The 27,136-nt window shown below is 40.1% G+C and overlaps 1 protein-coding gene across 6 annotated transcripts in view; it reads right to left on the reverse strand.

Annotated features, from left to right (window-relative positions):
* LOC308481271 (serine/threonine-protein kinase Sgk3) overlaps window positions 1–27,136 on the reverse strand; it is a 59,428-nt gene that overhangs the window by 13,772 nt on the left and 18,520 nt on the right. For 3 of the 6 annotated variants that reach the window (XM_081013513.1, XM_081013516.1, XM_081013512.1), the window contains exons 2-5: window positions 12,120–12,228; window positions 6,371–6,575; window positions 1,571–1,654; window positions 1,380–1,452 (exon numbers count right to left, since the gene is read on the reverse strand). In XM_081013513.1, the coding sequence (XP_080869639.1) occupies window positions 1,380–1,452; window positions 1,571–1,654; window positions 6,371–6,448 (235 nt within the window). In that variant the 5' untranslated portion in view covers window positions 6,449–6,575; window positions 12,120–12,228. Of the gene's footprint in view, window positions 1–1,379; window positions 1,453–1,570; window positions 1,655–6,370; window positions 6,576–11,504; window positions 11,602–11,626; window positions 11,710–12,119; window positions 12,229–27,136 lie in introns of those variants that run through there. The other 3 variants (XM_081013514.1, XM_081013515.1, XM_081013517.1) reach the window with 3 other exon arrangements.

A 27,136-nucleotide genomic window follows, 5' to 3' on the forward strand; every position in this document is an offset into this window, starting at 1 on the left:
CCCTTATATTTTATTAGCATTATACATTCCACAATGGACCAGAATATACCACTTACAATATAACAAATGAACGGCAGTGATGTGCATGAAACCTGCTGCATTAAGCACTATCAGAGTTTTTTAAATAAAAACAACAACAACCCCTGATCCTTAATGCGCTTGAGTTGGCAGAATTCCACTGATTAACAAAGTCTTGATTTCAACCTGTTTCAGAAGTCTTAAGCTATAAATAGAATGAAGCCAGCACTGAACCAAGATTTTCAAGGGATCTAATCACAGATTTGTGCAGAGAGACTAAAAGGTCAAACCAGCCCTTTGCTTGGTAAGGGTTTGTGCCATATGTCAGTCCACATAGAATCAACATAAAATGTGCCCCAAGAGGAGGGCGATAAACAAACACTATGCACTACAAGTATGTGGTACCTGCAGATCAGATGGCTCAAAAGCTAAGAACTCTTAATACCCAGTCATACTGTGTTACTATTAAAAATAACTTTAAACAGACACTATGTTAGAGTTTATTGGCATTATAAACACAAATAGCATTTCTTACTTTGCAGCAGAACTTTAGAATATAGACATGCCAGGAAAAACATAACACCTTCATCCACAAGCCATACAATGATGCAACTAATCCTGCATGCCAAAAATACCTCGTTCCGTTCTCCCCCAAGCCCCAGAACTCTAGCCCGATCCTGTGCTGAGTGAAAAGCTGCTTTTAATTCTCAGGGGAGTTTCAAAAGGGGGGCAGGGGAGGTCACATCTAAAAGACCTGTCAAGATTGTGCTTGCTATCTCGCTTACATACCATCTGTATGTGGACGTTCAGGAGATGCAGCCCATAATGCCATACATTCACCATCGCCTTCATCATACATTTCTACATAAAATCCAAATGTCGCATGTGCAATGTTGTACTTGTAGCTTGGGGATTTTTAAACCCCTGTGGTCCTCCCATTATTTACCCATCCCTTTTCTTGCAAGTGTATTTTCAGGTCTACAAGCAGATGTATGACGTTGATTGCAAGGTAAATCAGCTTAATGTTTTCCTCTACTGTACAGACAAATGTTTCCAAGGAAAAAAAATCAGACACTGCACTCTGGCAATCAGCTACTCTGAATTAATACTCTGTGGATTTTGAAAGATGGAGAACATACATTCACCAATCAATGCACGCCAGTTACACCATGTGAAAATTACTGGCAAGTTGTAGTTAAGAGGCAAGGATTTCCCGTAAAGGCAAAAAGCAACCAAAAAAGTCCACTGACTTTTGGCCTATGGTATCTAACTCCAACCATTTAGTAGGCTTTAAAAATAGCCTCTGCAGACACTGTTTTTAAAAAGAGCAATAAAAGAAGAAAAGAACTTATGTGACTTACCTGGATCAAAATTGTCTCCAAATATTCTTTTAGCAGGAATCTTCAAGTTCATAGTGGGAAATTGTTTCCTTAACTGAAATACATAAAACACACAGGTAGTTTAACTTTGGAGTATAGATACCTTCCAGGCACAGTTGTATTGGCAGAGGGTCACTCCTTGATTCAATTTTAGCACGACTCCCTTTACTTACTGTATTATACAGTTTATCAAACTCAGCGTATCGCCTGAAGACGAACCATTCATTATTGCCAACTGAGACCAAAACTTTGTAAACCTGTAGGGATACAAAAGTAAAATTAGTGAGAAATGCAAAGATTAAAATAACACAGTTGTGAGTTAATGAACCTGTGTACGTTTGTTGCTCGTTTACCTATTAAATCTTTGAGCCTGAGTTTTATACATAATTACAGGATGAGCCTGAAAGCACACTGCATTCTCCAATACAGGGCTGCTGAACACATTAGGATTTTTCAACATGAAGATACCAAGAGCGTCAGTGCAGAACACCCAAAACAGTGGCTCCAAGTAAATGCCACAGCAATAAGAGCTTATTGTTAAAATTGCATATATAGAACAGCATGTTTCAGCATTGCTATCTCCTGTTAAGTATTTTGGATCCCTGGACCCGTGAGAAAAACATGACTTATGGAATGGGATTTTCCTTTCTCCTTCTTCCCACGGTGCTCATCAAAGAGTCAGTCTTGAATGCTGGAGAATCATTAGAGAGGTGTGGAGGCTGCAGAAGGGTGGGAGAGTCAGCAAAGGTTTTGGCCTCTCTTGTACAAATGGATATGCCTTTTCACTTGTGCTAGATACTTTTTGATCTATGCCAGTAAAAACACACTTTTACAATATTTCCAGGGCCTAACATCCAGGGAAACAAAATGTTTCTAGGAGTAGCTTTTAAATTAAACATTAATGAAAGTGAAAAGTTGCAGATATAAACTATAGAGTTGTGTTAGATTTATCCCGAAAAGGTTGAAAATGTACAGTAGTTAAGCAATTGCTTAAAAAGAATGTAGTGCATGAACAGTAACCTTCCATAATAACTGAACTGTGCATGATTAGATAACATATTCTCTAGAAATTAGAACAGCCACTATTTATAGTGGGCAGGACTAGATGTTGCAAAGCTGTACATGTTATATTAAATGTATGGTTTGCAAATTTACAACGGAGAGTCTTGATTCAAAGGAAACATTAATTTGCACATAGCTTTGCTAGGTACATTTTTAAAGGCAAATTCTACTTTGTATGGTCATCTATTCTTAGCTACTTGCAAATCAGGGGAAAAAATCATAGTAGTATACATATTCAGTACATATACATGGCAAAAGGACACCAGGGGAAACATCTAACCAATAAGCAATGGCAATTTATTTTCACATCCATTCTGGCTATTTCTGCCAATATAAGCATAACAAAAAACCATGGTAAATTGAATAGTGCTATTACTGCTACTACTATTAACCCAGTGGTATTTAACACTAGACAATACAGTGGTACCTCGGGTTAAGTACTTAATTCATTCCGGAGGTCCGTTCTTAACCTGAAACTGTTCTTAACCTGAAGCACCACTTTAGCTAATGGGGCCTCCTGCTGCCGCCGCGCCGCCAGAGCACAATTTCTGTTCTCATCCTGAAGCAAAGTTCTTAACCTGAAGCACTATTTCTGGGTTAGTGCAGTCTGTAACCTGAAGCGTATGTAACCTGAAGCGTATGTAACCCGAGGTACCACTGTATACAATAGATTCACTGTTTGGATTACTCAAACTGCTAAAAAAGAAGGATGGGAGAAAAATGGATTTTTTAAAAACACAAATGATGGAAATGTTTACAGATTAAGAAACTCTGGATAAGCATTTCTGGATGTGAACTCGAACTGCATTAGGAAGTAATCAGGTTAAGATGTATAAATAATACTACAGATTAAGAACTGGAGTAGCTGGTAATGTGTTACTAATGGCATATTGATTGCTGCCAAATGGAAACTCCCAACGATTCCAACTATAATGAAGTAGCTTAACAAGGTTTATCACACAAAGCTAAACTAGAGTTTGATGTATAGTATGTGCAATTATAAAAATCATTTTTGTTGTCTCACGCCATCTATTTGCTAGGTACTGTCAGCCTTTCTCAACCTTGTGTCCCCAGAGGTTTTTGGCCTACAACTCCCATCATCCCTGACCACTGGTCCCGTGAGCTAGGGATCATGGGAGTTGCAGGCCAAAAACATCTGGGGACACAAGGTTGAGAAAGGCTGGTCTACACCATCATAATTTAAGTTTTTATATGAGTTGCCACATAATGATCATACAGCAAAGTAAAAATATAAGTATGCAAATGAGAAAAGCAGGTTGAATGTGTTGATTATTTGGGTTTTTGTTTTCAGTAAAAACTAACACATATTACTAATCAAGGTTTCTTAAATCAGGTGACAGCCCAACCTCTTAAGATATTATCCCCAAAAAATTCTTTATTGCTAGTAACAATCAGGAAGTGCAGCTCATTAATTCCACAGCAGAACCAGCATACCCTCTGGTTCTCAAAGAATTATGAAAAACAAAAAAACAAAAAAAAACCCTATTAAATCTTGAGTTTGCACTTACTTTGGAATTCAAGAAACCAATTTAGAAGGCCATAATGTATGTTATGTGAACTCAGATCTCCCAATGGATTTATTTACCTCCTCACTTTAATATGGCCACAGGAGCTCTAGTTTTTGTTTGTTTGTTTGTTTCTAAATTCATTGTGTGCTTTTGGTTTGTTGTTGATGTTTTTAAGAACATTTTCAAATACAAATATAAGAACTCAACAATTACCAAAATATCCTTTCGTGTTTGCATGTTGTAAGTAAATGTAAATAATGTATTTGTCCTCACTATTCTTTACCTACTATCAAGAAGACATTCACTCTTAATTAGTCAATCCATATAACACTATATCCCTTAATCCATATGAAGCAGAGGACTCACATTTCATTTCCAAAATAAAAATATAGTTTAGCCTTTACAACCTTCTTATCTATTTATGTTATGAATGGGAAACACTTTTCCTTCAGCGGTCCTAAAGGAGACACCTTGACCCTAATCCTTTTCAGTTTTCCCCAAATTAATTACCCCTCCATGGGATGTGGGTGGCGCTGTGGTCTAAACCACAGAACCTAGGGCTTGCCAATCAGAAGGTTGGCAGTTTGAATCCCCACAATGGGGTGAGCTCTCGTTGCTCGGTCCCAGCTCCTGCCAACCTACCAGTTCGAAAGCACGTCAAAGTGCAAGTAAATAAACAGGTACCGCTCCGGCGGGAAGGTAAACGGCATTTCCGTGCGCTGCTCTGGTTCGCCAGAAGCAGCATAGTCATGCTGGCCACATGACCCGTAAGCTGTCTGCAGACAAACGCAAACTCCCTCAGCCAGTAAAGCAAGATGAGCACCGCAACCCCAGAGTCTTCTGCGACTGGCCTTAATGGTCAGGGGTCCCTTTACCTTTACCTTTAATTACCCCTCCAGGCAGCAAAACAACCTGCAGTGGGGAAAAAGGGTGTGCCCGTCATGCTTTGTTTTTTTCTACTCAATTCTAAGAGCAGCTTGTGGGAGGAGTTAATTAGGAATGGTGTAGGATGAAAGTATTAAATATCTCCTCTTTCACTGGTCCACTCAATATTTTCCTTTTCACACCTATTACAATCCTGAAGCTTCCTGTTAGTCCCATTTTGATATAACAAGGCCCATTTTTAAGTTCCATTTTGATCTAACAAGACTTCTGCTTTGGCTACATCAAGGAACAGTATTTTCCTTCGGAGGTAAGGAGAGACGGCTACAATATATTTGCATTCTATTGATGGAGGGGGTGCCAGAGAGGGTAGGAAGAGTGTTATGATGGTCAACATCATTCAGCTGCAGAGGAAACTGCTCAGCAAAACAAAATTAGACCATGTTTTTGAAAGAAGTACTAGGTTGTTGTCATTACAATCCAGCAATTTCCAAAACCTACTGAAGAATACTATTGAAATATTGTTTAGTCCAATAACAAAATACAGAAGGTTGTCCAATGCCAAAATTACACACAGAATAAAAATACAAATCACATCCAGAGAAGCTACTGGGATGGGGTGGGGAGAAAGAACAGGAAACAATGAAAGGGAAACAGAAGCAAAAGGCACCAAGACTAACAAAGAGGGGAAATAGTGTAATTTAATGTGTTTGCATTCAATGGGGTTTTTAAAATAAATAAAAAGATCCACTGTCTATGCTGTTGCTTTCTGCTTTTTATAATGCTGATCAGCAACTTACATAAATTTGATCTGCTATGCAGTTCAGATGTTTAAAAGCCTTTAACAACATAAGTGTTACAATATCCTTGGGATGCACATTTTTATGTGTACTAAATTCTACAATATGCATAAAATCAGAGTTAACACATTAACCTTCACACCCAAATTTGCATATATGCTAATAGGCATGATTTGGAAACAACACTAAACATATTTTGTTTTAAGGGATCAATCAACATCAGGCTTGCTTCTTGTTTCATCTGAACTGAGTTAATCTGAACGATGGTTTGTTGAAACAAGCCAAAATAATAAACGACGCTTTGATTCTGGCTTGTTTAAATAAACTACCGTTTAAACCAGGCATAGGCAAACTCGGCCCTCCAGATGTTTTGAGACTACAATTCCCATCATCTCTGACCACTGGTACTGTTAGCTAGGGATGGTGGGAGTTGTAGTCCCAAAACATCTGGAGGGCTGAGTTTGCCTATGCCTAGTTTAAGCTAACCACAGTATTTGGATGTGTAAACAGGGAGCACATACTTCTAATCTCTTCCTCATGCAGGAAGGGAGGGCAAACCATGTCAGCCCAAGGCTTGCTCACATAGTGCTAAATAATGGTTCAACATTCCATCCAAACCACGCCATTAACTGAATATGAAATGGAGCACAAGAATAAGCCCCCATTGACTGAGAAAAGTGCTTTATGCTCACATACTTACAGTAAATCTTTTTTTCTTCACTCTGTGTTCATCAGAGCTGGGGATGCTAACACTTGGGCAGCTTTCCTTGACATCCATTATATGTTGTCTTTAGGCAAAAATTCAAGACCACCACACCAGGTATAGCAAAATGTAGAAAATGTCAGCAGTATTGATCTAAAACATGCAGCCTCTCTTGTGTAAATTTAAATTCCATCATGCAAACCTTAAATAAAATGAAACAAAAAGTTCAGCAGGTGACTGATTTGAATCATGGCTGCAAACTAAATTTTAATGATTTTCTAAATAAAGGTTATCTTTCCATGTTTGTATAAAGTGAAGATGATACAAGTGAGATGTCCTGGGAACTGGAGGGCAGTCAAGTCTTAAGAATAATAGCAGCGTGGCTATAGTAAGGCTTGGTGGTTGTATATACAGACATAAGAAACGTACCAGTCGTGTTAGGTTCTTTTAACTCCAAAATACCACCATCACTAAAACATGGTTGGTAAATAACAAAATACTACTGTAACTTATTTATGTAACATATATGATATATTCATAGAGCTTTTCATGCATTTTCTTATTAATCCTTACAAGAGGAATATAACATAGATTAGTATTATTATTACATTACAGATAGGGGCACAGAAATAAAGGTTTGCCTAAAGCCACATGGTTAGTCTGTGGCCAAGATGAGATAGGAACTTCCTTGCTGAAACTTGCAGGCAGGCATTTGTTTGTTTATGTATGCTTGTTTACTCAAAATTAAATCCCTACCTGTGATGGGAATTGGTAAGAGGATACATTAATTATATTTACTCTTCTAGAGACCCACGTGTGTGGGTTAACAAACAAAAAAAAAGTGGCTGGTGGTGCCTATTTTTAAAACCACGGGGCTAGCAGCCAGAGAGCCCTAGTAGCAGAGTATTGAATCCCATTGTTCGACAGATTAATGAAGCATAGGAATAGGCTATTAAACATTTAAATATATTCAGCTGCAAGAAGCAGCTGACTCCTCCACCCTCATGTACTGAAGCAGACCACACTTTGAAGTAAGTTTAAATATGCTTTACTTACTTAATTGTGGTCACAGTCATGCATTTTCCTTTATGCAACAGCAGTAAGATAATGCAGGTAAAATACTTTATTGAAATACAGCTAGGTTTGACTGCTAAAATCTCCCACAACCTACTCATATGACACTTCATTGGCCCTTATGGTAAGAAGGGCAGGATATAAATTCAATAAATTTGTACATGTGTACAAAAGGTGGTGTCAACACATTAAGGCAGGGAGTGCAATTCTGCTCCTCTTCTCTGCATTTTGACAGTGTGCAAATGACTCTTATCTCCAGTGAGTTGCTCTAGAGGCAGCAGTTTGAGGTTCTTGCTTTGGTGCTCTGACCATTTTGCTTAATTTATCCCCAATAAATTTATCTTTCTTTCTTTTTTAGTTTCTTAAATAGCCTTATATATTTATAATAGAAAGGTAATTCTGAAGAACAAGAATATTCCTATCACCATCCAAAAGTGGTGGTTCAATACCTAAAATGTGTTTTGTTATTAATCTAAAGTGGGTGAATTATCTGTTTAACTTGTGCTACTATAACAGGAAGCTTATTAAGACCTACTCTGTACAGTAAGGCATTTAAAGAAGTATGACCAAATAGATCAAGGCAGTGCTATACTAGGTCAAATTTAAATGATTATATGCAGGCATCTAGAGCAACAACACAGATACAAAAATATGCAGAAAACTGAGTTGCTCCATTAGGAAAACGAAAAACAGTCAGACAGCCACAATCACAAAATAATGTTACATCAGGGCAAACTAAAATAATGGTTCTTTCAAAGTTTAACAGAATTGTTCTCCAGGTTTTATCTTAAAAAGTTGAGGAATGTAAACAGATGTTGGTAGAAGCTCCATCTGCAACATTTAAGAAAGTGATTGAAGAAGTTATAGGGCAAGTTGTGTCTAGGACTAAAGATCCCAGATTTCAACAAGGCAAACTGGAGCAAAGTATCAATGGCTACCTCTCTCTTTCAAAAGCCAGTAGTTATTGCAATCTTTCTCTAGCATAAAAAAAAAAAGGTCCCTTGTTAGTCACAGAGAACATGATTGTTATTATATTAGTAAAGCTGATACCGTTTCAAGTTGTCAACATACAATACCCAGTCTAAATAATATACACCTACAATAGTTCCCATCTTAAAATAGAAGTCTATGTTTCAATTGTATGTGCTCTCCCATTTTTCCATAAAGCCACTGTGATGTAATTCTCCTGTTAGGGAGACACCCATGTTTGTGTTGGCTGAAGTGACAAAGCACTTCAAAATTCAGTTATGAGGCTTGCTTTAAACATCCTACTAAAATATAGATTATGATGAGCCAATTTAGTTTTGTGGTCAGTATTATGTTGCTTCTGAGAAATTCAAGGTTATAAAATAGGTTTTTTTGATTTAGCAGGCACTGACAGAAAGCAATACATTATCAAGAGCAACGAAAAAATATTTTCTATTGAACTACACTGGCTTACTCGAAAATTGAGAGAATGATCAAGGCAAATGTAAATCAATCAAATGTAGATCAGTCTCACTAATTTAAGAGTTAAAACATGTGATTAAATTGCTTGTATTAAAACACACACACAATGGAAAATTGCATAAATACAGCTAGATTGTGTCCTATTTTTCTGTCAGAATTATTTTGTGCAACTAAGCTAACTCATATTTGCTCACGTACTGCCATTCTGGTGTGTTAATCGGTTAATTTTTAGATTGGTTAATTTTTAGAGCAAGCCATTTAAAATAAAAAAGCCTTTAAACAATATTACTTAAATAAAACAAAACTTTGCATTGAAATACAACATACTTCAATCCATTTGAATAACTTTAATAGGTATTTCTAAGACAAGCAGACTCTCAGGCCCACATTCATGTACACACTGTGAATAAATGTCCCAGATTTCTCTGCAGACGCGCTTGTCTTTTAAACCATTTTTGTAGAGGGAGGGGGAAATGCAAGCAATTGTTTTCAGCAAATATGAAAAGAGCCACAAGACCCAGTATGGAATTCTGGACAGAGGATGTTGGACTTTTAAGACCTGTCTTCAGAACAGGCATCCATAGGTGGCATAAGTGGCATCCATAGGTGGCAAGACTGCTCCCCTTCCCAGGGGGAGGCGTGGTGATGCCGCCTGCATCATTGGGATTCCCGGATGCGTCACGTTCCATGGCCGACCAATCAGGTCAACTGGGGGCATGGCTCACCTGGATATAAACCTCTGCCTGCCTGGGCTCGGTCTCCTTTGTCTACTGCGCCGGATCTCCCCCCCCCCGCCCTAATTTTATGCGCTCTCCATCTTGGCCTTGCTATGGACTACGGTTGGTTGCCTGTTCGCGGGGGGCAGGTAGGAATTTTCCCACTTAGCAAATTGGCACCAGCCATATGGTTTTCGCCTGCCTTGTAGCAATTGTCACAACTTTGTAAGGTTTGGCGGTTAGGCATTTGTAAACATGGTTTGTGGGAGGGGAGGTTGTGGCCTTCAGCTGCCCCTCTTCTTTAAGGGTATTCCGTTAAAGGCATCCGGGGGTGTGGTTCCCGTCCGAAGCCCGGGTATGGGCTAGAGCCATGCCACGACTCCATCGGGAACCCGGGGGGGGGGGGCTCACAATTTATGTACATCAATAGGGCTCCCCCTACCAGTGGTTGACCCATATGAGACTACCTGCATGACGGGCAGGAGAGAGATATAGTCGGTTCAGTTCCAATGCCTAAGCCAAAACCGCTCACATCTGTAACCAACAAAGTTGTGGCCTGATTTATCCCATTAACACAAAACATTGGTTTCTGTGTTTCATTAGCTAAGAAGCAACTCACCAGCTCTCAGCCACAATTCCTAAACTATGAAAGGAAAACTGCAACCTACACCCAAAGCTGGTTGTTAGGACAAACAAGAATGTAAATAGCACCTTTAACACCTATAAAAATAATCAGCAACAATCACTTGACTTTTGTTCCCTTTATGAAGTATTTAAGACCAAGGTTCCCACTCAGAGGATAACTCTCAGTCATTTAGAGATAAGAGAGGCCATTCTAAAGATTACAGAGTTTCTTGTGGAATATGGAGAACAAAACAAAGTAATCAAGCTCAATTCATGAGATAATCTGGAAAAGATGGAAATCCATTAATAGTTGCTACTAGCTCTGAAAACAGGAAATAAGAACAGATGTATAAAGTATTGTAAACCACCTAGCATCCTGGCTTGAGCTGTTGTTTCTAGCTATCTTTTCTGCTTAAGAACATCCTTCTTTCAATTAACAGTCAGATCTTATTAATTCAGCCAAGGTTTTATTACACAAACAATTCAATAGTATTTTAAAATGCAAATATACTATGCATATTAATGTTTTCATCAAGAAATGAAGTGAAGTTCATACATAGAGCAGTAGGCTGAATTATCAGAGAAGTTTGCTAAGTATCCCTGCCCGCCCACCAAAGTGGACATTGCAGCAACATATAATTAGAGAAATAGTTATTACAGAGAGCCCATGTGATAATACTGGTTTGAATGTTGAGCTAGGACTTGGGAGACTAGTGTTCAAATTCCTATTCAGCCATGACCTTGGGCCAGTCACTGTCTCTCAGCCTAACCTATCACACAAGGCTGTGGTGAGAATAAAATGGGAAGGCGGAAAACCATGTATGCCACCACCTTGAGCTCCTTGGAGTAAAGGTGAGAAATCTAATACATAAATGAACTAACAGAGAGGTACACTGACAGGACCTCTCTCTCCAGCAGATATTGATTTGTGTGGGTATCATGTCCAATCCTTAGCCAAGCAGGAGAACTTCTTGCCTATTTGTCTTGATACACTTCTTTGACCATAACAAGAATGTAGGTTTTGACCTTGTTGGGGTTGGGATTTTTCTGAGCTCTTGCCATGGTGGTCCCATCACTAGGGATTTGACAACGAGAATAACATCATTAAATGGAATCTGTACACACCAAATGTCAACGTGGACCCTGCTCAGACAGCTTATTGCCTTTGTTTCCGATGAGTTGCTAAACCCAGCAAACGACTCAAAAGTCAAAAGAATAAAGTGCCTCCAACTCAGAGAAGATTAAAGAAGAACAAGTACATGTTGTACCTGAACGACTCTAGGGCATGAATTCCAGGAATTAGCATTAAGTAACAGGCTTTTCCTAGTCCAGGAATGTAATGTAATTCAAGGCTAGTGAGACTGGGGGGAAATCTGCAGTGAATACTTGCTGATTTAGAAGGGAACTTCCTTGCAAAAGCGTGGTCTGTACAGACCAATGCTGCTCCCACATGTCATCTTGATTTGGTCCCATCTGTAAAAATCATAGCATAACTGTGGCATGAATGACTTTCATAAAGCATCTGCTAGAATCTCAAGGAGCATAGCAGTCTTGCAACTCTCCCCCTACCACATCAATAGTTTATATCAGGGGTGTCCAACAATCTACTGGTAGATCACGGGGTGTCCATGGTAGATCACTGGACCCGCCCCCCAAAAGCACAACAACTTTGGTAGATCACTGCCAGTTTTAATAGTGGGAGTAGATCTCAGTCTCTTAAAAGTTGGATATGCCTGGTTTATATGAAGGTTTTTCCATTATGTTTATTTCAACACAGGAGAAAAAGGTAATATGGAAAGTTTGGATTGTGCTTTACAGCAAAGCACAACTGTTAACAAAAATAAACTGTAAGCAAAGTGAGATTATTTGCAGGGATCCCTTACCTTTCAGTCTCTTGGGAGCAAGGTACAAATCCAGCAATGGGTAACGTCAGAGATGAAGAGCTTGCAAACCACAGCTTTGCAAAAGATCAATTCTTGCTGCAGGACAGACCTACACACAGCAAAGATATTAAGTTAAAAGAGACTAACCAACCAATATTACTTATTAGCTCTTTAATCAACTTTTGTCCATATTTAGTATAGCCCTATTGAAAATTTGGTAAATTGGTTATTAATTTTGATAGCACCTTCAATCAGCCAAGTTCAGACTATTACTAGTTCTTAAAGAAGCCTATTCTTAAATACAGTGGTACCTCGGGTTAAGTACTTAATTTGTTCTGGAGGTCCGTTCTTAACCTGAAACTGTTCTTAACCTGAAGCACCACTTTAGCTAATGGGGCCTCCTGCTGCCACCGCGCCACCAGAGCACAATTTCTGTTCTCATCCTGAAGCAAAGTTCTTAACCTGAAGCACTATTTCTGGGTTAGTAGAGTCTGTAACCTGAAGCGTATGTAACCTGAAGCATATGTAACCTGAGGTACCACTGTACCTTATCTCTGTCGGAATAAGCAACAGTCTTTAATTAATACTCATTGTACTGAGAGAAAAGGTCACCAAAAGGTTAATGATTCTATGCCCAGGAAGTTAAGTGTCCTTCTTGAGTTGTGAATTTAGTTTCTCTTTCGCCTTTATTCCTTGCTTATGCAGTAACCAGTAATAGCTGATTACAGTGGTACCTCGGGTTACATACGCTTCAGGAAACCCAGAAATAGTACCTCAGGTTAAGAACTTTGCTTCAGGACAGAACAGAGAACAGAAATTGTGCTCCAGCGGCACGGCAGCAGCAGGAGGCCCCATTAGCTAAAGTGGTGCTTCAGGTTAAGAACAGTTTCAGGTTAAGAACGGACCTCCGGAACGAATTAAGTACTTAACCCAAGGTACCACTGTATAGGTTTATAGTTTATGCTTACAGCTGCACCTGCCTTCCTTGTGGTGAGTGAAAAACCTACTCTGCAACAACTATGTTTTTGTGTTCAATTAAAAGGCCTGAAATATCAAATCTGCGGGCTGGGGACAGGGAAACCTTCGGAGCATTTATAACCAAAGTAATTTATAGTCAAAGAAAATCTATTTGGAATTTTGAAACGAATAAGGGTTAACTGCTAGGCACAGCAGCTCTTCGAAATTCATTGTCACATTAAGGCTATGTGCCCTGCTAGTTTTAAAGCACCTGACTGCATGAATAATACAGCAGTGGCTGAGCTGTGACACTTCTAGTGACTGAATGTAGTTCAAAGGTCTCAAAACAGCAAACAGACTGCCTTGTAAAACAGACTGTGCAAGTTCCAAAACCGCAGAAATTACTGGGGAGAACCACAACATGCTGTCAACTTGTCCTGGAGATAAATGGGTGGGAATTTATCAGGCTACATCTGCAGTCTTCAGCTACCAGCTTGTCTAATTGTTACTCGCCACACAGATTTGCAAACAAAGCAAGATTTTTTCCAGTAAATGGAAGGGAGAACTGAAAACATCACCCCACTTCGAAAACCAGGAACTGAAACCATAAAGGGATGAATACACAACTGTGAAGGAAACTCACTGGTTTTTTCAAGTGTGTCAATTTAACCTGATCATCAGCCCCATATTTCTACAACTGAAAGTTTCAGTTTTCCTTGACCATGTGTGGATGCAGGCCAGTTTCCTTTGTGCATTAAAGTCCATCATCCACCAGCAGAATTATCAAAATTCCCACCCACCCCTTGCAAGCCAGCTGCTTGTCACTGTTGTCCGTGTATGTGCTCAACTTCCGACAGGAAGACTAGTCTCACACGGGTACTCAAACCAGGGATTAGCCAGTTACATAGCAGGAAAGGCTATGGCATCACCATTTCAACACAAAGAAACTTTACAGTTTCCCTATGTTGCATACTTTTGTATGAGTACTTAGTATAAACCTGTCCTGCCTTGCTATTGCTTCCCCCTGCCCCTTTCATTCTCCCTATGATGAATCTGCTGCCTAATGCAAATATTCCTCTTTGATTGAGACGCTAATCATTAAAGAGAGACCAGGAGTGTGTGCTTGTGTGTGAGAGAGAGAGTGTTTCTTGAGGCCTCTTTATTCTAAGAGTACACGTACTTAACATGATTTGCACTTGAACGAGTGGTTATTTTCTGCAACCAGGAACGTTAATGACCCTCCTGAGGAAAGAACATCACAGGAACCATGTAGTTTAGGAAGCTTGTATTGTTATGTGTTTGGGGCACTTTACAAGCTTTCCCACTTTTAAATTTAATTAATGCCTTGTTAAACTCATATAAAGTTAAATAAATTCAATTTTAACTGGATCTTGGATTTATTGGCCCACCCATGCTTGCTCTGTCTAATATGCTACTAGAAAGTTGGCTCTGCCTAATTAGTGGATTCCTCTAATTAAAGGATTTTAATTAAGCAGTCTAATAGTCTGACTAATTAGACAGTAGCAGCTACTTGATGGTGGGGCTCAAAGGCTACTCAGAAAGTACCTGGATAGGTTAAGGAATAAACCTACACTGTTCACTAAAGTGGTCTAATGGGGTAGGGAAAGGAAAATCAGTGTTACAACAAATCCCAAAAGTAGACACCAATATTCCTCAAGCAGGACAAAGTACACATTTTGTTAGTGGCAAGATCACAAATTGAATTGAAATAGCTACAGAGTGGAATGAGGAGAATCTTACACTACAGCAAGGGGTCTACACACTGCCTGAAAATGTCCTACATTTCTTTTGACGACCTTTTCTGGCTGACGGAGCAAAATAAATTATCTTCAAGGTCTAAATTATGCAAATACCTAGTACATTCTGTTGCAGAGATAAGAGCTGCCGAGTTCGAGGTCAGATAAAGAAGAAAGTGTCCTTGAGCATATGCAGAGCAACATGCCACCACCGGCAAGTTGTGAGACTGTAACTTTCATCATCCATCTCCATTGGCCATGCTGTCTGGGGCTGATGGGAGCTGAAGTAAAGCAACACCTGGAGGGCACCAGGTTCACTACCCCTGCTCTACTGACATCCAAGTGTTGGTGCTGACCTTTAAAGCCCTAAACCGTCTGGGCCAAGTATACCTGAAGGAGTGTCTCCACCCCAGACAGTGTCTCACTTAGCCCAGACACTGAGGTCCTCCTCCGAGGGTCTTCTGCTGGTTCCCTCACTGCGAGAAGTGAAGTTACAGGGAACTAGGCAGAGGGCCTTCTTGGTAGTGGCGCCCTCACTGTAGAACGCCCTCCCTTCAGATGACAAAGAATTATACAACTTTTAGAAGACATCTGAAGGCAACCCTGTTTTAGGAAGTTTTTTAAGTTTGATGCTTTATTATGTTTTATATATTCTGTAAGCCACCCATAGGGAAACCCAGCCAGATGGGTGGGGTATAAATAAAAAATAATTATTATTATTACTATTATTATTAACCTACTGTTCATACTGTCCTCCCTTTGCCATGTCTAGTGGGAAATAAAGGCAAACAAACTGGGTACAACTGTTCCACAAACTTATATCAGTTTTCTATCCGTTTAACTCTTGGGGCTTCTCCCTAGAAGTCTTATAAATGTTTATTCATGGTGAGGGTGATAAGAACCCTCAAGTCTCTTTACTGCCAATCAGCCAACACCAAAAACCTGTTCATGGGAGTGACAAGCAGTGTAAATTAGGTCCCTCATAGCTCCTCTTCTTAAACTGCAGGTCTTTTCAACCAAAGGAAACTAAGTTGTTATATGGCTTTATGGACTCTTGTTTCAATGCTTCACCCCTATCCTAGGTTGGCCCCAGTGTACTGCTAGGACGAAGCCATGAATATTACCAAAGAACTACAGTTCCCAGGATTGGGAATGACAATTAAAGCTGGTAGTGTAGATAATCGACCTTCCTCCTCACACTAGGTAGCTTCATTTCCTTTTACAGTGAGAGCTAAATTGAAAATTACATGGGGAACATGTGAGCCACTCTTCCAACTTTTTGTGTTAAATGAAAAGCAATACCAAATGCTGTGATGAGAGCACAGGAATGGCAGGTGGGCAAGGGCTTGGAATCAGGGGTCGGAACCCGTGGCCCTAAAGAGGTTGTTGGACTCCACCTCCTTTCATCTGTGACTTCTGCTGTCTGAGACTGATGGCATTTGGGACTTCAAAAACATCTGGAGACCAGGCCTTCCCCATCCCTAGCTAAAATCTTTCCCTTCTAGCCACTGGTCTGCTCAATATTCCCACTGGTATCTTTTCTTCCAGAAGGGGCAAAATAATGGCAGGCCACTCTTGGAGGATGATCTGTCCCTACAAGACTTTTCTAAGGTTCTCAAGGCATGATGACTGGCTATGGCATGAACACAAGCGTGTGTCTCCAAACTCACATTATTTGCAAACCTCTGAAATGTATGCCAATAGGACTTACATACATAGAATCATGTTTGAAAGTGTCAACGTATGGCTGAGGCAGAATTCTGGTCATCGTAATCCTCATGAAGATAGCATGAGATCAGAATTAACAGATTCCAGCACAGCTGGGAAAGCATTCCAGGAGGGGTGGTGCACAGCCAAAGGCATTTTAGAAAAATGTTTAAGCAAATAAATAGGAGTTTATAGAGCAGTATGAATGTGAACACTTGTCACTACTTCATATCCCATATCCAGTAGATATCGGTGACATTTGTATAAATACATTCCAATAATGGTTGCAACAACAGTATGTTTAGGTGGGTGGGAGGGAGGGAGAACGTGCATGGGGAGGGTAGCTATGCATTTCCCAGATCCAAACACGGAGTCTCCAAGTGGAGGGAAAAGGAGATATTCCTGCAAAGGGCTAGGAAGAAGATGTCAGATGTGCACAGCAGATTACTACCAGATGTGCATTTGCAGATGTGTATGCACAAAATGGCTTCTGTGAGAAGACCCTCGTTTGGAATGCCCAGCCGAGAGACAAGAATATGACAAATAGTGCGAGATAGTATGTGACATCTCTGCCAGAAAGAACACTCAGCTGCCAGTTTTGCCCTTGGACTGCAGACACAAAGGGATAGGAAGTATACTCTGAATCTTTTCCATCAGGCAGAAGACTAAAGGCTGCTGGGTTGTCTGTGTGAGGTTTGTGTATGTATGCACATATAGCATTATTATTTATTGCTTGAAAACTGCCTTGAGAACCATTTAATTGAAGGGCAGCTTAAAATTTTTCAAAACAAACAAAGTAAAGAGAAAATCTAGATAGCAAAAATAAGTTGAATTTTATTTATTTATACAGTGGTACCTCGGGTTACATACGCTTCAGGTTACATATGCTTCAGGTTACAGACTCTGCTAACCCAGAAATAAGGTTAAGAACTTTGCTTCAGGATGAGAACAGAAATCGTGCTCCGGCGGCGCGGCAGCAGCAGGAGGCCTCATTAGCTAAAGTGGTGCTTCAGGTTAAGAACAGACCTCCGGAACGAATTAAGTACTTAACCAGAGGTACCACTGTACATACATACATATGTACCCAGCCCATCTGGCTGGCTTTCCCTAGCCACTCTGGGCGGCTCAAAACAGAATATTAAAAAAGAGGTTAAAACATCAAATATTAAAAACTTCCCTAAAAAAGGTTGCCTTCAGATGTCTTCTAAAAGTCAGATAGTTGTTTATTTCCTTGACATCTGATGGGAGGGTGTTCCACAGGGCAGTCACCACTACCAAGAAGGCCTTCTGCCTGGTTCCCTGTAGCTTCACTTCTCGCAGGGAGGGAACTGCCAGAAGGCCCTCGGAGCTGGACCTCAGTGTCCCGGCTGAACAATGGGGGTGGAGACGCTCCTTCAGGCAAGAAATTGAGGACAGTGCTCTCCTCTTAGTCCATCTAGTTAAGTCAAAAAGTCAACTAGAAATTTAACAAGTTGATATATTAGTTGGAATTCCCATGTTTCCACTTGTGGTTTTCTGAAAGCCACTAAAAACCAATGTGGGCAATTCACAGGGGTCTTTGTCACGCCACTCCATGCAGTTCTTCCTTCCACTCTTTACAAGGAGTAGCACATTTCAGTGGATTGAATCACAACAGATTGAATCACAAGTAACCACGAAGATGCTGCATGTCTGAATTATTTAACATCAGGTTTTCTAAATGTAGCTTCACTGAAGACTGGTTTTTTTAAAAAAAAATCAGTGTCACAAACTGCACAGATCCAGCCCTGGACATCTGTTAGGGATTACTACAGAAGAGAAAGTTAATTGAATAATACAAAACACTATACTGAACAGGGATGTCTATCCACAAAGAGTGAGGAATGAGTATGAGTTAATTTGTTCGCATATGCATGCCCATCATAGAAGGCCAGAAGCTGCCTTATGCCAGGTCAGATTATTTGTTCGTCTAGCCTACTATCACTCTGGGTCACAGCAGCTCTCTCAGATCAAAATGATCAAGGGTCTGGAGCAAAAGGTGGTGCATTCCTGCTAGAATAATATTTTCTAATTAATGCTAAAAGCTTTCTCATTACATTATGTACAAAAGTAAATATACTGACTTTTTATGTTCTCCTAAACAATGCTGTTCTGAGTTCTGAATGGGAATAGGAAAAATTCACCCTTGAACTAATTACCACCAAGGAAAATGCAAACACATTGCTCTTGTTTAAATTTTTTAAAGGCTCTGCTTTCACAAAATCAGCATTTTGGATTTCCCAAAACGAAACAACACCCTTTGAAGTGGAGTCAACAGAAGCTTATCAGTGTCCACATTGCAGAGGCATCAGTTTATAAAATCCTGTTTTTGAGGCATATCTGCCAGCATTCTTACCAACGTTACACCAGGTTTTAATTCAATGAGTCACCAGAAGTGTTTTTTAAAAACAAAACTTCAAAGAGAAACGGGCAGGCATGATTAATTATAAAACAGCAATCAAAACACTGAACTAGCAGCTCTCAAATACAAGCTGTGAATTAAGTAAATTTGGAAGGTTCTCTCAATGCAACTTACGAACTGTGCATTTTTAAATTATGCTTTCTTATTTTTGAACAGATGTTGCAAGCCTCATCTCCACTATCTAGAAAGCTTGCTTTTGTCAAGGTAAAATTAAAAAAGCATTAGAAGAAACTTTTGATGCCCCATGAATACAATTTACTGTTTACTGTATGGTTAAAAAAAATGGTTTAGTTTAACCCAGATAGATCAAATTTAGGGAGAACTGTTAAACGAAGCACCTCTTTTCACTAGGAAGATTCACAAGCCTAGCACTGAAAAGTTGGCAAGGAGGGCACCAGGTCAAGACTTTCCTCTTCTCCCAGGTATCTGATTGCGCTGATCTTTCTTTTTTTATAGTCATGGGGCTGTTTGTTGGCTTTGTTGTGTTTATGGTGAGCATGCTGAGGTTGTGGGATTTTAATTGTCTTTGTATTAAGTACATGGATATTTTAGTCATTGTTCCTTGTTGTTTTTTCTTTGATATATTATACTGTATTTGTTTATACCGCATTTCTGCTTCAAGTTGCCTTGAGGCCTTCTTGGCATAAGGCAGTGAAGACAGAACAACAAACAACCCTTTAAAGATGACACAGTCGCTGTGCTAAGTGCTTTCCCCATGGGCCCACCTGTACCATCTAAAGGCTGTCAGCCACATGGATGAAGCAAGTTGTGGGGGTCTTTTTCCGTGGTATCTGCTCCCCACTGGAAGGAACCCTACAATCAAGCCCATGATGTGGTTAGAAGCTTTTAAATACAAGAGAAGCACCACAGGGCAGCGGCAGAGGAATCCGCTCGGGCAGCGCACCCAGCAGCAGGGAAAGCCACCCATAGGGGCATGGCACACCACAGGGCCTCCGGAGTCTACCTGCCTTCTCCCACTCAGCTGCCCTACAGCTGGGGGGGGGGAGGCAGCGGGCGGACCATTTGGATAGCGAAGAGCCTGCATGCTCCTAAGCCACCACATCTCTCCCAGGAGAGACGCATGGCTCATGCACGCTGGAGGGCCTGAGGTGAGTGCCGCCGGCCTTTTGTCCCCCCTCAGTGGTGACACCCGGGGCGGACCACACCAACCGCACTCCCTTCCTCTGCCTCTGCCATAGGGTTGTTGATGCTTCTCGTTTTTCCAGTCCTAAAGGTATCTGCAGCAATTTGCCAGCATTTTAGTCAGCTCATTTCTCCTGATAAACACATTTTTGTCTGCTGTTTTAAATAATGCACACATTGTTACTAGCAATTCTTCCTCATATAATGCATTCTGTATGTTATTTTTACTAATGTATACATTTTTATACGCAGTCCCCCTAATGTAAACATTTTTGTAAACATTGGTTGGAGAGCGGCATTGCACAATTTGGATAAGTGCAAATTTTGAAGGTGCTTCAGTTCTCATAATGTTTTAGAAACTACAAATGTGAAAGATCTAGGTTTCAATACAAACTGAATCAAATTTCTCCTCCATCCCTAATTCTAATCTCCCCTCCCTTTTATGCGCAGGAAGAGATTGAATTAATTGCATTGCAACGCAAATCTTTTACTGGGTCACCCAAGCACATATTACATTGCTACAAACATGCAGAATCCAACACTAATAAGATATTTTCTAACCCAGCAAGGATAAATGCAGTTTCTTTTCAGACTGCTGAATGCTAAGAAAACAGCTTTCCCCACAGCTTTTTTTGTAAATATCATAATCAGTGTTTCCTTTTTACTCTAAGAATGGTATTTGGAAGAGTGGATAACTATCCTGATGCTTTTGATGTGCCACTACATTTGCCAAGGTTGATAAGCAGCGATGAGAGCAAGCTGCACGGCAGCCTCTTTTGCTAGTTATGCAACTGCCCTGTTTTAGGTACTGCAATATTTATGAAAGCCCCCAGTACATTTTTTTATGCTGTTGTCTGAAGCACAATGCATTGCTTCTGCATCTCTCCATTGAAAAAATCAACACTATCTCCATAACTCAAAATATAATTTGGGTGCCGTCTGCAGTACATTTGACAAAAGCAATAAATTAGTCAAGTGGGGAAATGTCAAGTATGGTGGCAGGCAACGAAACAAAAATCTGAAAAATTGCACTGACACAGCAATTACCAACACTTGAAGCTTTTCTTTAGGAGAAAATGTGCTTGACATTTACAGCAGTTTGGCCAGAAATGAAAAATGAAACTTAAGGACCAAGTGTATGCTAGAGACTGGGAGCAGGATCCAACCTAGACAAGCAGCTCACTGTTCCCTGCTTCCGACCTATTGCTAGACCTTGTGACAATTTAAAGGAAAGCACTTTTCACAGAAGAAAACTGGAAAATGTGATTGCAATTCTAAGCATGCTTACTTGAACAGAGTGTTAAAATAAACATGGATTTTTCCCCCCAGAAAGAATTGGCTGGATCCAGATGTGTATGGGAGGAACGTGACTGTCCCACTCCCTTCTGCCCCTAGAAGCTGCTTCCTCTGGCACCAAAATCTCTCCTGAGGTTCAGGGGGTCTTAGCTAGGACAGGACTACTTTGGGTTACAGAAGAGACTGGTGGCAGCTTTAAATGCTTCCCTGGTGGGGTTGATTTTTTTTAACGTCCCGCATTTAGAGAACTAACATATCAGGTATAAAGGGTTCTAGCCAAGCTCCCTTACTTTTACAAGTTGGGAAAGTGGGAAGGCGAAGGGAAAGGAGGAGTTATGCTTTCAAATGTTTTCTCGCTTGAGTTTGAGTCTTTTAGTTATCAGCAGTATTTCTGGCACAATTAAGCAGAGGAATGTGAGCACTGTTGCAGAAAACAGCAGCACGCAGCACCAAACAGTTGGCAATAGGATCAACCCTGTTTTTAGAGAAGAATAGATGGTTCGGTGAAGCCATCTGTGCTCTCCCATCTGAACAGACAATTGGCACAATTGCCAGGAGCCAGCTTGGGACTTCACATGAATATTGCTGCTTTCTCAATCAAGTTTTTTTTCTTCCACTCAGGAAAACATGCATACACCACCTGTTTGCAGTTCCTTATCCATCTAGGAACACGTGCAGAATTTTAGCTTCCCAACGTTTATCACCCTAACTAAAGTGAAGCGGAAAAATGAAGCAGTTGAATGCTAACTTAGAATGCCAGTTTAAAACAGTCTCTCATCACAATTACATACCACCACCACCCCACATGCACAAACACTGTGCATATCATAGTACCTAATAATGTACTGCTAAATCAGTAGGCATTATCCCAAGCATAAAACACTTAATTTCTCTGATGCATTCCCTCTCTTTGGTATTCAGTTTCTAAACGACGTTCTTGAAATTATATTAATGAATTCAGCTTAGCAGGGAGCACTGTGAGGTCTGTGACTAATACATTCACCTGTGAGAAGACTGGTTACATTTGTCAAAGATGACATCGTAAACCTACCTTTGCAACATTTAACTCTGGTTGAAAATCTTAGCTGTTATCAAAGTTTGATCAAATTTGCTAATACAGTGGAACCTCGGTTTTCGAACTCCTCCGTTGATGAATGTTTCGGAACTCAAACGCCATAAACCCGGAAGTAAATGCTTCTGTTTTCAAACACGCCTCGGAAGTCGAACTTCCAAAGCGGCTTCCTTATTGAGTTTATTCGTATTAATTTTTCCGTTTTGAGGCTTCTGTATTGAGTTTTCGGTTTTCGAATGTTTCGGAACTCGAACGGTTTTCTGGAACGAATTACGTTCAGAAACCGAACATACACAAAATAATAAATATATTTCCCATTCCTGTTTCTCACTAAACGATGTGCATATGTAAGAAGAATCACTCTAGGGTAGGAAATTGATTGAGTAAACTAAAACCATATGATCTTATGTGCTAGAAGATGCAGTATTATAACACTGCATAATGTTTCTGTATTTCTAAAGGAAGCACCATTGCTCCAAGTTACTTGACATGCATATTCCAGCACTTAGGAAATTATATTGGGCAGCCTTCCCTTAGGTGGTGTCGTCCAGATGTTTTGGACTACAACTCCATTCAGCACAGTTGTGCTGGCTGAGGCCACTGGAAGCTGCACTGCAAAAAGATCTGGAGAGTGCCTGCTAAGTGAAGGCTGATCTTGTGAAATCACTTTGATGCGTCTGGGTCTCCCTGTTCTTTCGCCCGAAAAGGCGTAGAATACTGAGGTCCCTTTCCGACGCCGCTGGATATATTTCGGCTCAGGGTCTTTTAGGGGTCGCGTAGCCCCAGAAATCCCTCCAACAATCGCTCCTACACGGAGCACCCACGGAGCACGTCCGTTGCGGGGAGAGGTAAAATCAGAAGTCTCCTGTGAAATCACTTTGATAGGAGTGAAACTATTGATTTATTCAGCTGCCAACAATCAGCCAGGCTTTAGGGCCACACTGCTGTAAAGACATCATCTAACATGCACAGAGTGCTCCTCAATTTCAAAGCTGTTCCCTCAATGCAAGCAAGGAAGCAGCTCAGTTTACACAAGGGAAAGCAAACTGACTTGCCTCTTCTACTAAACGGGGTGCATATATTTTAGTTTTTAATGTTTCTAAAAACCCATGATCTTTTCACATAAAACTATAAGCTGTGTGTCTTCTCGTTTGTTTTGCATTTCTGCAGCCGTATTGGGAATATGAATTTACAGTTGTCGTTTTTTAAATGGCTGCCTTTCTTCTGTCCCACAGTGGCCATGCTCCAGCATATGCTGAAAAATGAGAGGAGTACAAATACACTTTTAAGGTGAAGGCAGAAAGAACATCTGAGAAGAACATGTGAAGCTTTCCCCACTCCCCAAGGACTTAGCCCTGGAGGTAGAATAGGATTTAAAAATGGCAAGGGTGCTCCCAAATCAGACCCATTGCTCTAAAAATATTATGTCTCTTTTCAGCTCTGGTGTCATGTGTGACCAGACCTTCACTCCTGCTTGTTAACACAATGCCTAAATTAGAAATTTAAGTAAGTGCTAATGCTTTCTTCTTTGCAGCTGAAACAGAGGAATTAAAGACAAGACTTAAATTACAAGACAAGTTCCAAATATTACAATGGCTGGGTCTCTAATTAGAGCAGTAGCACTCAGGCACATTCATGAGCTGTAAAGATGGGTTTCAGATTCCCACATTCAAGTGTTTCTTGTGCGAAAGGGCTCCACGCAACTAAAGAAAAGCATCTCCTGCCCTCCAGGATCTGTGCTCCAAGCTCTGTACACTGAGTAAAGTTTTGAAAAGGGATGCTGGCTGTACCCATGAAAGCTCTTCCCTATGAACAGGAATGCTGCTCTCCCTTGAGACCTTCACTCAATGCACAGAGGTTGGGCCCAATGTTGGAGATGGCGCTACTGGTCCAACACCTGAAGGCTACAGATTCCCTACTCCCTGCCATAAAGAGACTAAAATAAATTGTAAAATAGACATAAAAGGCAAGAAAGAAATGGGGAAAATTAATAAATAACAAGTAACAAGCAAAACAAGTACTACATGATGCAAGGTATTAAATGCATGATCTTCTACAAAATTCAGGATTGTGTGGCCCACAATACAAATAGAATTCTGCTCTTTATAAAACAGAAATAGACCTCATGTAAGCACTTATATAATACTTTCAAAATACTCCCCACTCCACCCCATAAATACCACGTGTGCTTCTGCTGCAGTCAAGCACCATTTGCCTGGGGAAAGTAATTTTACCATAAAGATTACTATATAATTACTATGTGTCAATGACAAGACACTGCTAGATTTAAAACTGAGCTGGTGCATTGTGGAACACTAACACAATCATTTCACGTAGGCATTGTAAAAAGCCAAAATTTGTTTGGTAGGCCAGCTTGTGGCTACAACTCCAGTGGAGAGGTACTTAGTTCTGCCTAATGCAGGGGTAGCTAACTCCCAATTTTTTTTGGGGGGGGTGGTCTTGATACAGCTACCTAACCAATCTATTATGACCTCCTCAACACCCCACCAATTATGACAGGTGCAGTGAAAAAAGAAACTGAAGTAACCTCAAAGCTTGGTGTCATAGGGATCTGGGAAGTTTACAGTTAAAGTGCAGAAAATGCCTGAAACGTTAAAGTTTGACTTGAAGGTGTCACAAGACACTGTTGTTTTTATTGCAACAAACTAATGCAGCTACTCCTCTAGAAACTGAGACTTCTAAGTTTCAAAAGCCTATTTGCCAGAAAGCACAGAGAGTATGGGTGGTTTTTCTAAAAAGAAAATATTACGTTAAAAGCACCATTGGGTGGGGTACTCAGAGTTAGTCATGCAATTTGAGTTTAGATCGTGACTTATTAATGTATCAAATAGCAAATATTACATCAACACACATTTTTAACAGCTTCTAATGATACAAGGTACAGTCACTCTTAGAAGCAACTCACTTGTGCTCAAGACTAGCGTGCTGAAATAAGATAAAAGTGGGACAAAGTGTTCCTGTTCATTAAAGGGCTCTGAAATCACCTCTGTTTCATCTCAGGAGAAGTGACTGATATATTTACAGAGTTATCTGTGACACACAGAGATGGGGTAGTGTGAACTTATAAAACGTCAGTTGCGGAAAATGTAAACCAACTCTCATGATCACTTTAAAACAAGCAGTAGACTTCAGGCATGAAAAATAATTTGATTAACTCTAGGGATCATATGATGGACAAATAAAAGAAGGAAAATGGGAGGGGGAGAACTTGGTAGATCCAAAACAATGAGTAGCGAGAGAGAGAATTTAGTTCCTGAAGAAATCTCTCTTTATTTCCTGTGTGAAGGACATTTCATCATAACTTACCAAGAACAAAATGAAACGAACAAAAAACTTCACACCCTTACTTCTTCTGTTTTTAAAAAACAAAACAAAACGCATTTCTAGTCTACAAAGAGAATAAACTGAGGACCTACAATCTGGCACCTAATTATCTCGCATATAATCTTCTCTTATAAAACGACAGAAGCTTACAGCTACTGTAGCAGAGAAGATTCCAAACAGTAGTCAAGTCTGGATATGCTCAGACTTGAACTTGAAAAATTAAGTTGAACCAAAAAGAATGCAAAAGTAGGCAGTTGAAGAGAAGACAAAGATTAAATACAGTCACAAATTTAGAGATCGAAGGAAGAAATATCCAGAATCCTGTGGACATCAGAAAGTGTTTCCAGAGATATTTTAAAAAACTATACACTCAAGGGCCGCAAGACGAGGCTGAGATTAAACAATTTTTGGCAAAAAATGGATTACCAAAATTGTCACAAGAAAATAGGACAATCCTGAACTGCAAAATAACACAACAAGAGATTGAACAGGCCATTCAGAACATGCAATTGGGCAAATCTCCAGGGCCAGATGGGCTGACCTCCAAGTACTATAAGACACTAAAAGATTACTTGATACAACCTTTGATGGAGGTCAGCAACGAAATTATGGAGGGGAAGAGGGCGCCGGAGTCGTGGAAGGAAGCGTTTATCACATTGATACCAAAGTCGGAAGCTGAAAAGACACAACTTAAGAACTATCGTCCCATTTCTCTTTTAAATGTGGATTACAAAATATTTGCAGACATTTTGGCAAGTAGACTTAAAAAAGTTTTAAATGAAGTAATTCACAAGGACCAGGCAGGCTTTCTCCCAGGCAGACACTTGTTTGCTAATACAAGGAATATTATTGACATTCTGGAACTTTTGCAAACAGATATAAACACAAAAGCAGTCTTAATTTTTATAGATGCGGAGAAGGCCTTTGACAACATTTCCTGGAAATTTATGAAGGGAAATTTAAAAGGAATGGAAGTGGGACGGGGTTTTGAGAATGGGATTGAGGCGATATATTCAGAGCAGAAAGCTAAACTGATAGTCAACAATGTGGTTACAGAAGAGTTTAAAATTGAAAAAGGAACACGACAAGGCTGCCCTATTTCCCCTTTGTTATTTATTTCGGTTCTGGAAGTGCTCCTGAATATGATTAGAGGGGACCGGTTGGTGGAAGGAATTCAGGTCGGAGAGAAACAATATAAGCTTAAAGCTTTTGCAGATGACTTGGTTTTGACCTTGCAGGAGCCAGAGTCTAGTACGAAAAGAGTATTACAACTGATTTATGACTTTGGTCGGGTGGCGGG

The sequence above is a fragment of the Podarcis pityusensis genome, assembly GCF_964106645.2.
Source record: "Podarcis pityusensis genome assembly, chromosome: 7".
In the NCBI taxonomy this organism is placed as follows: Eukaryota; Metazoa; Chordata; class Lepidosauria; order Squamata; family Lacertidae; genus Podarcis; species Podarcis pityusensis.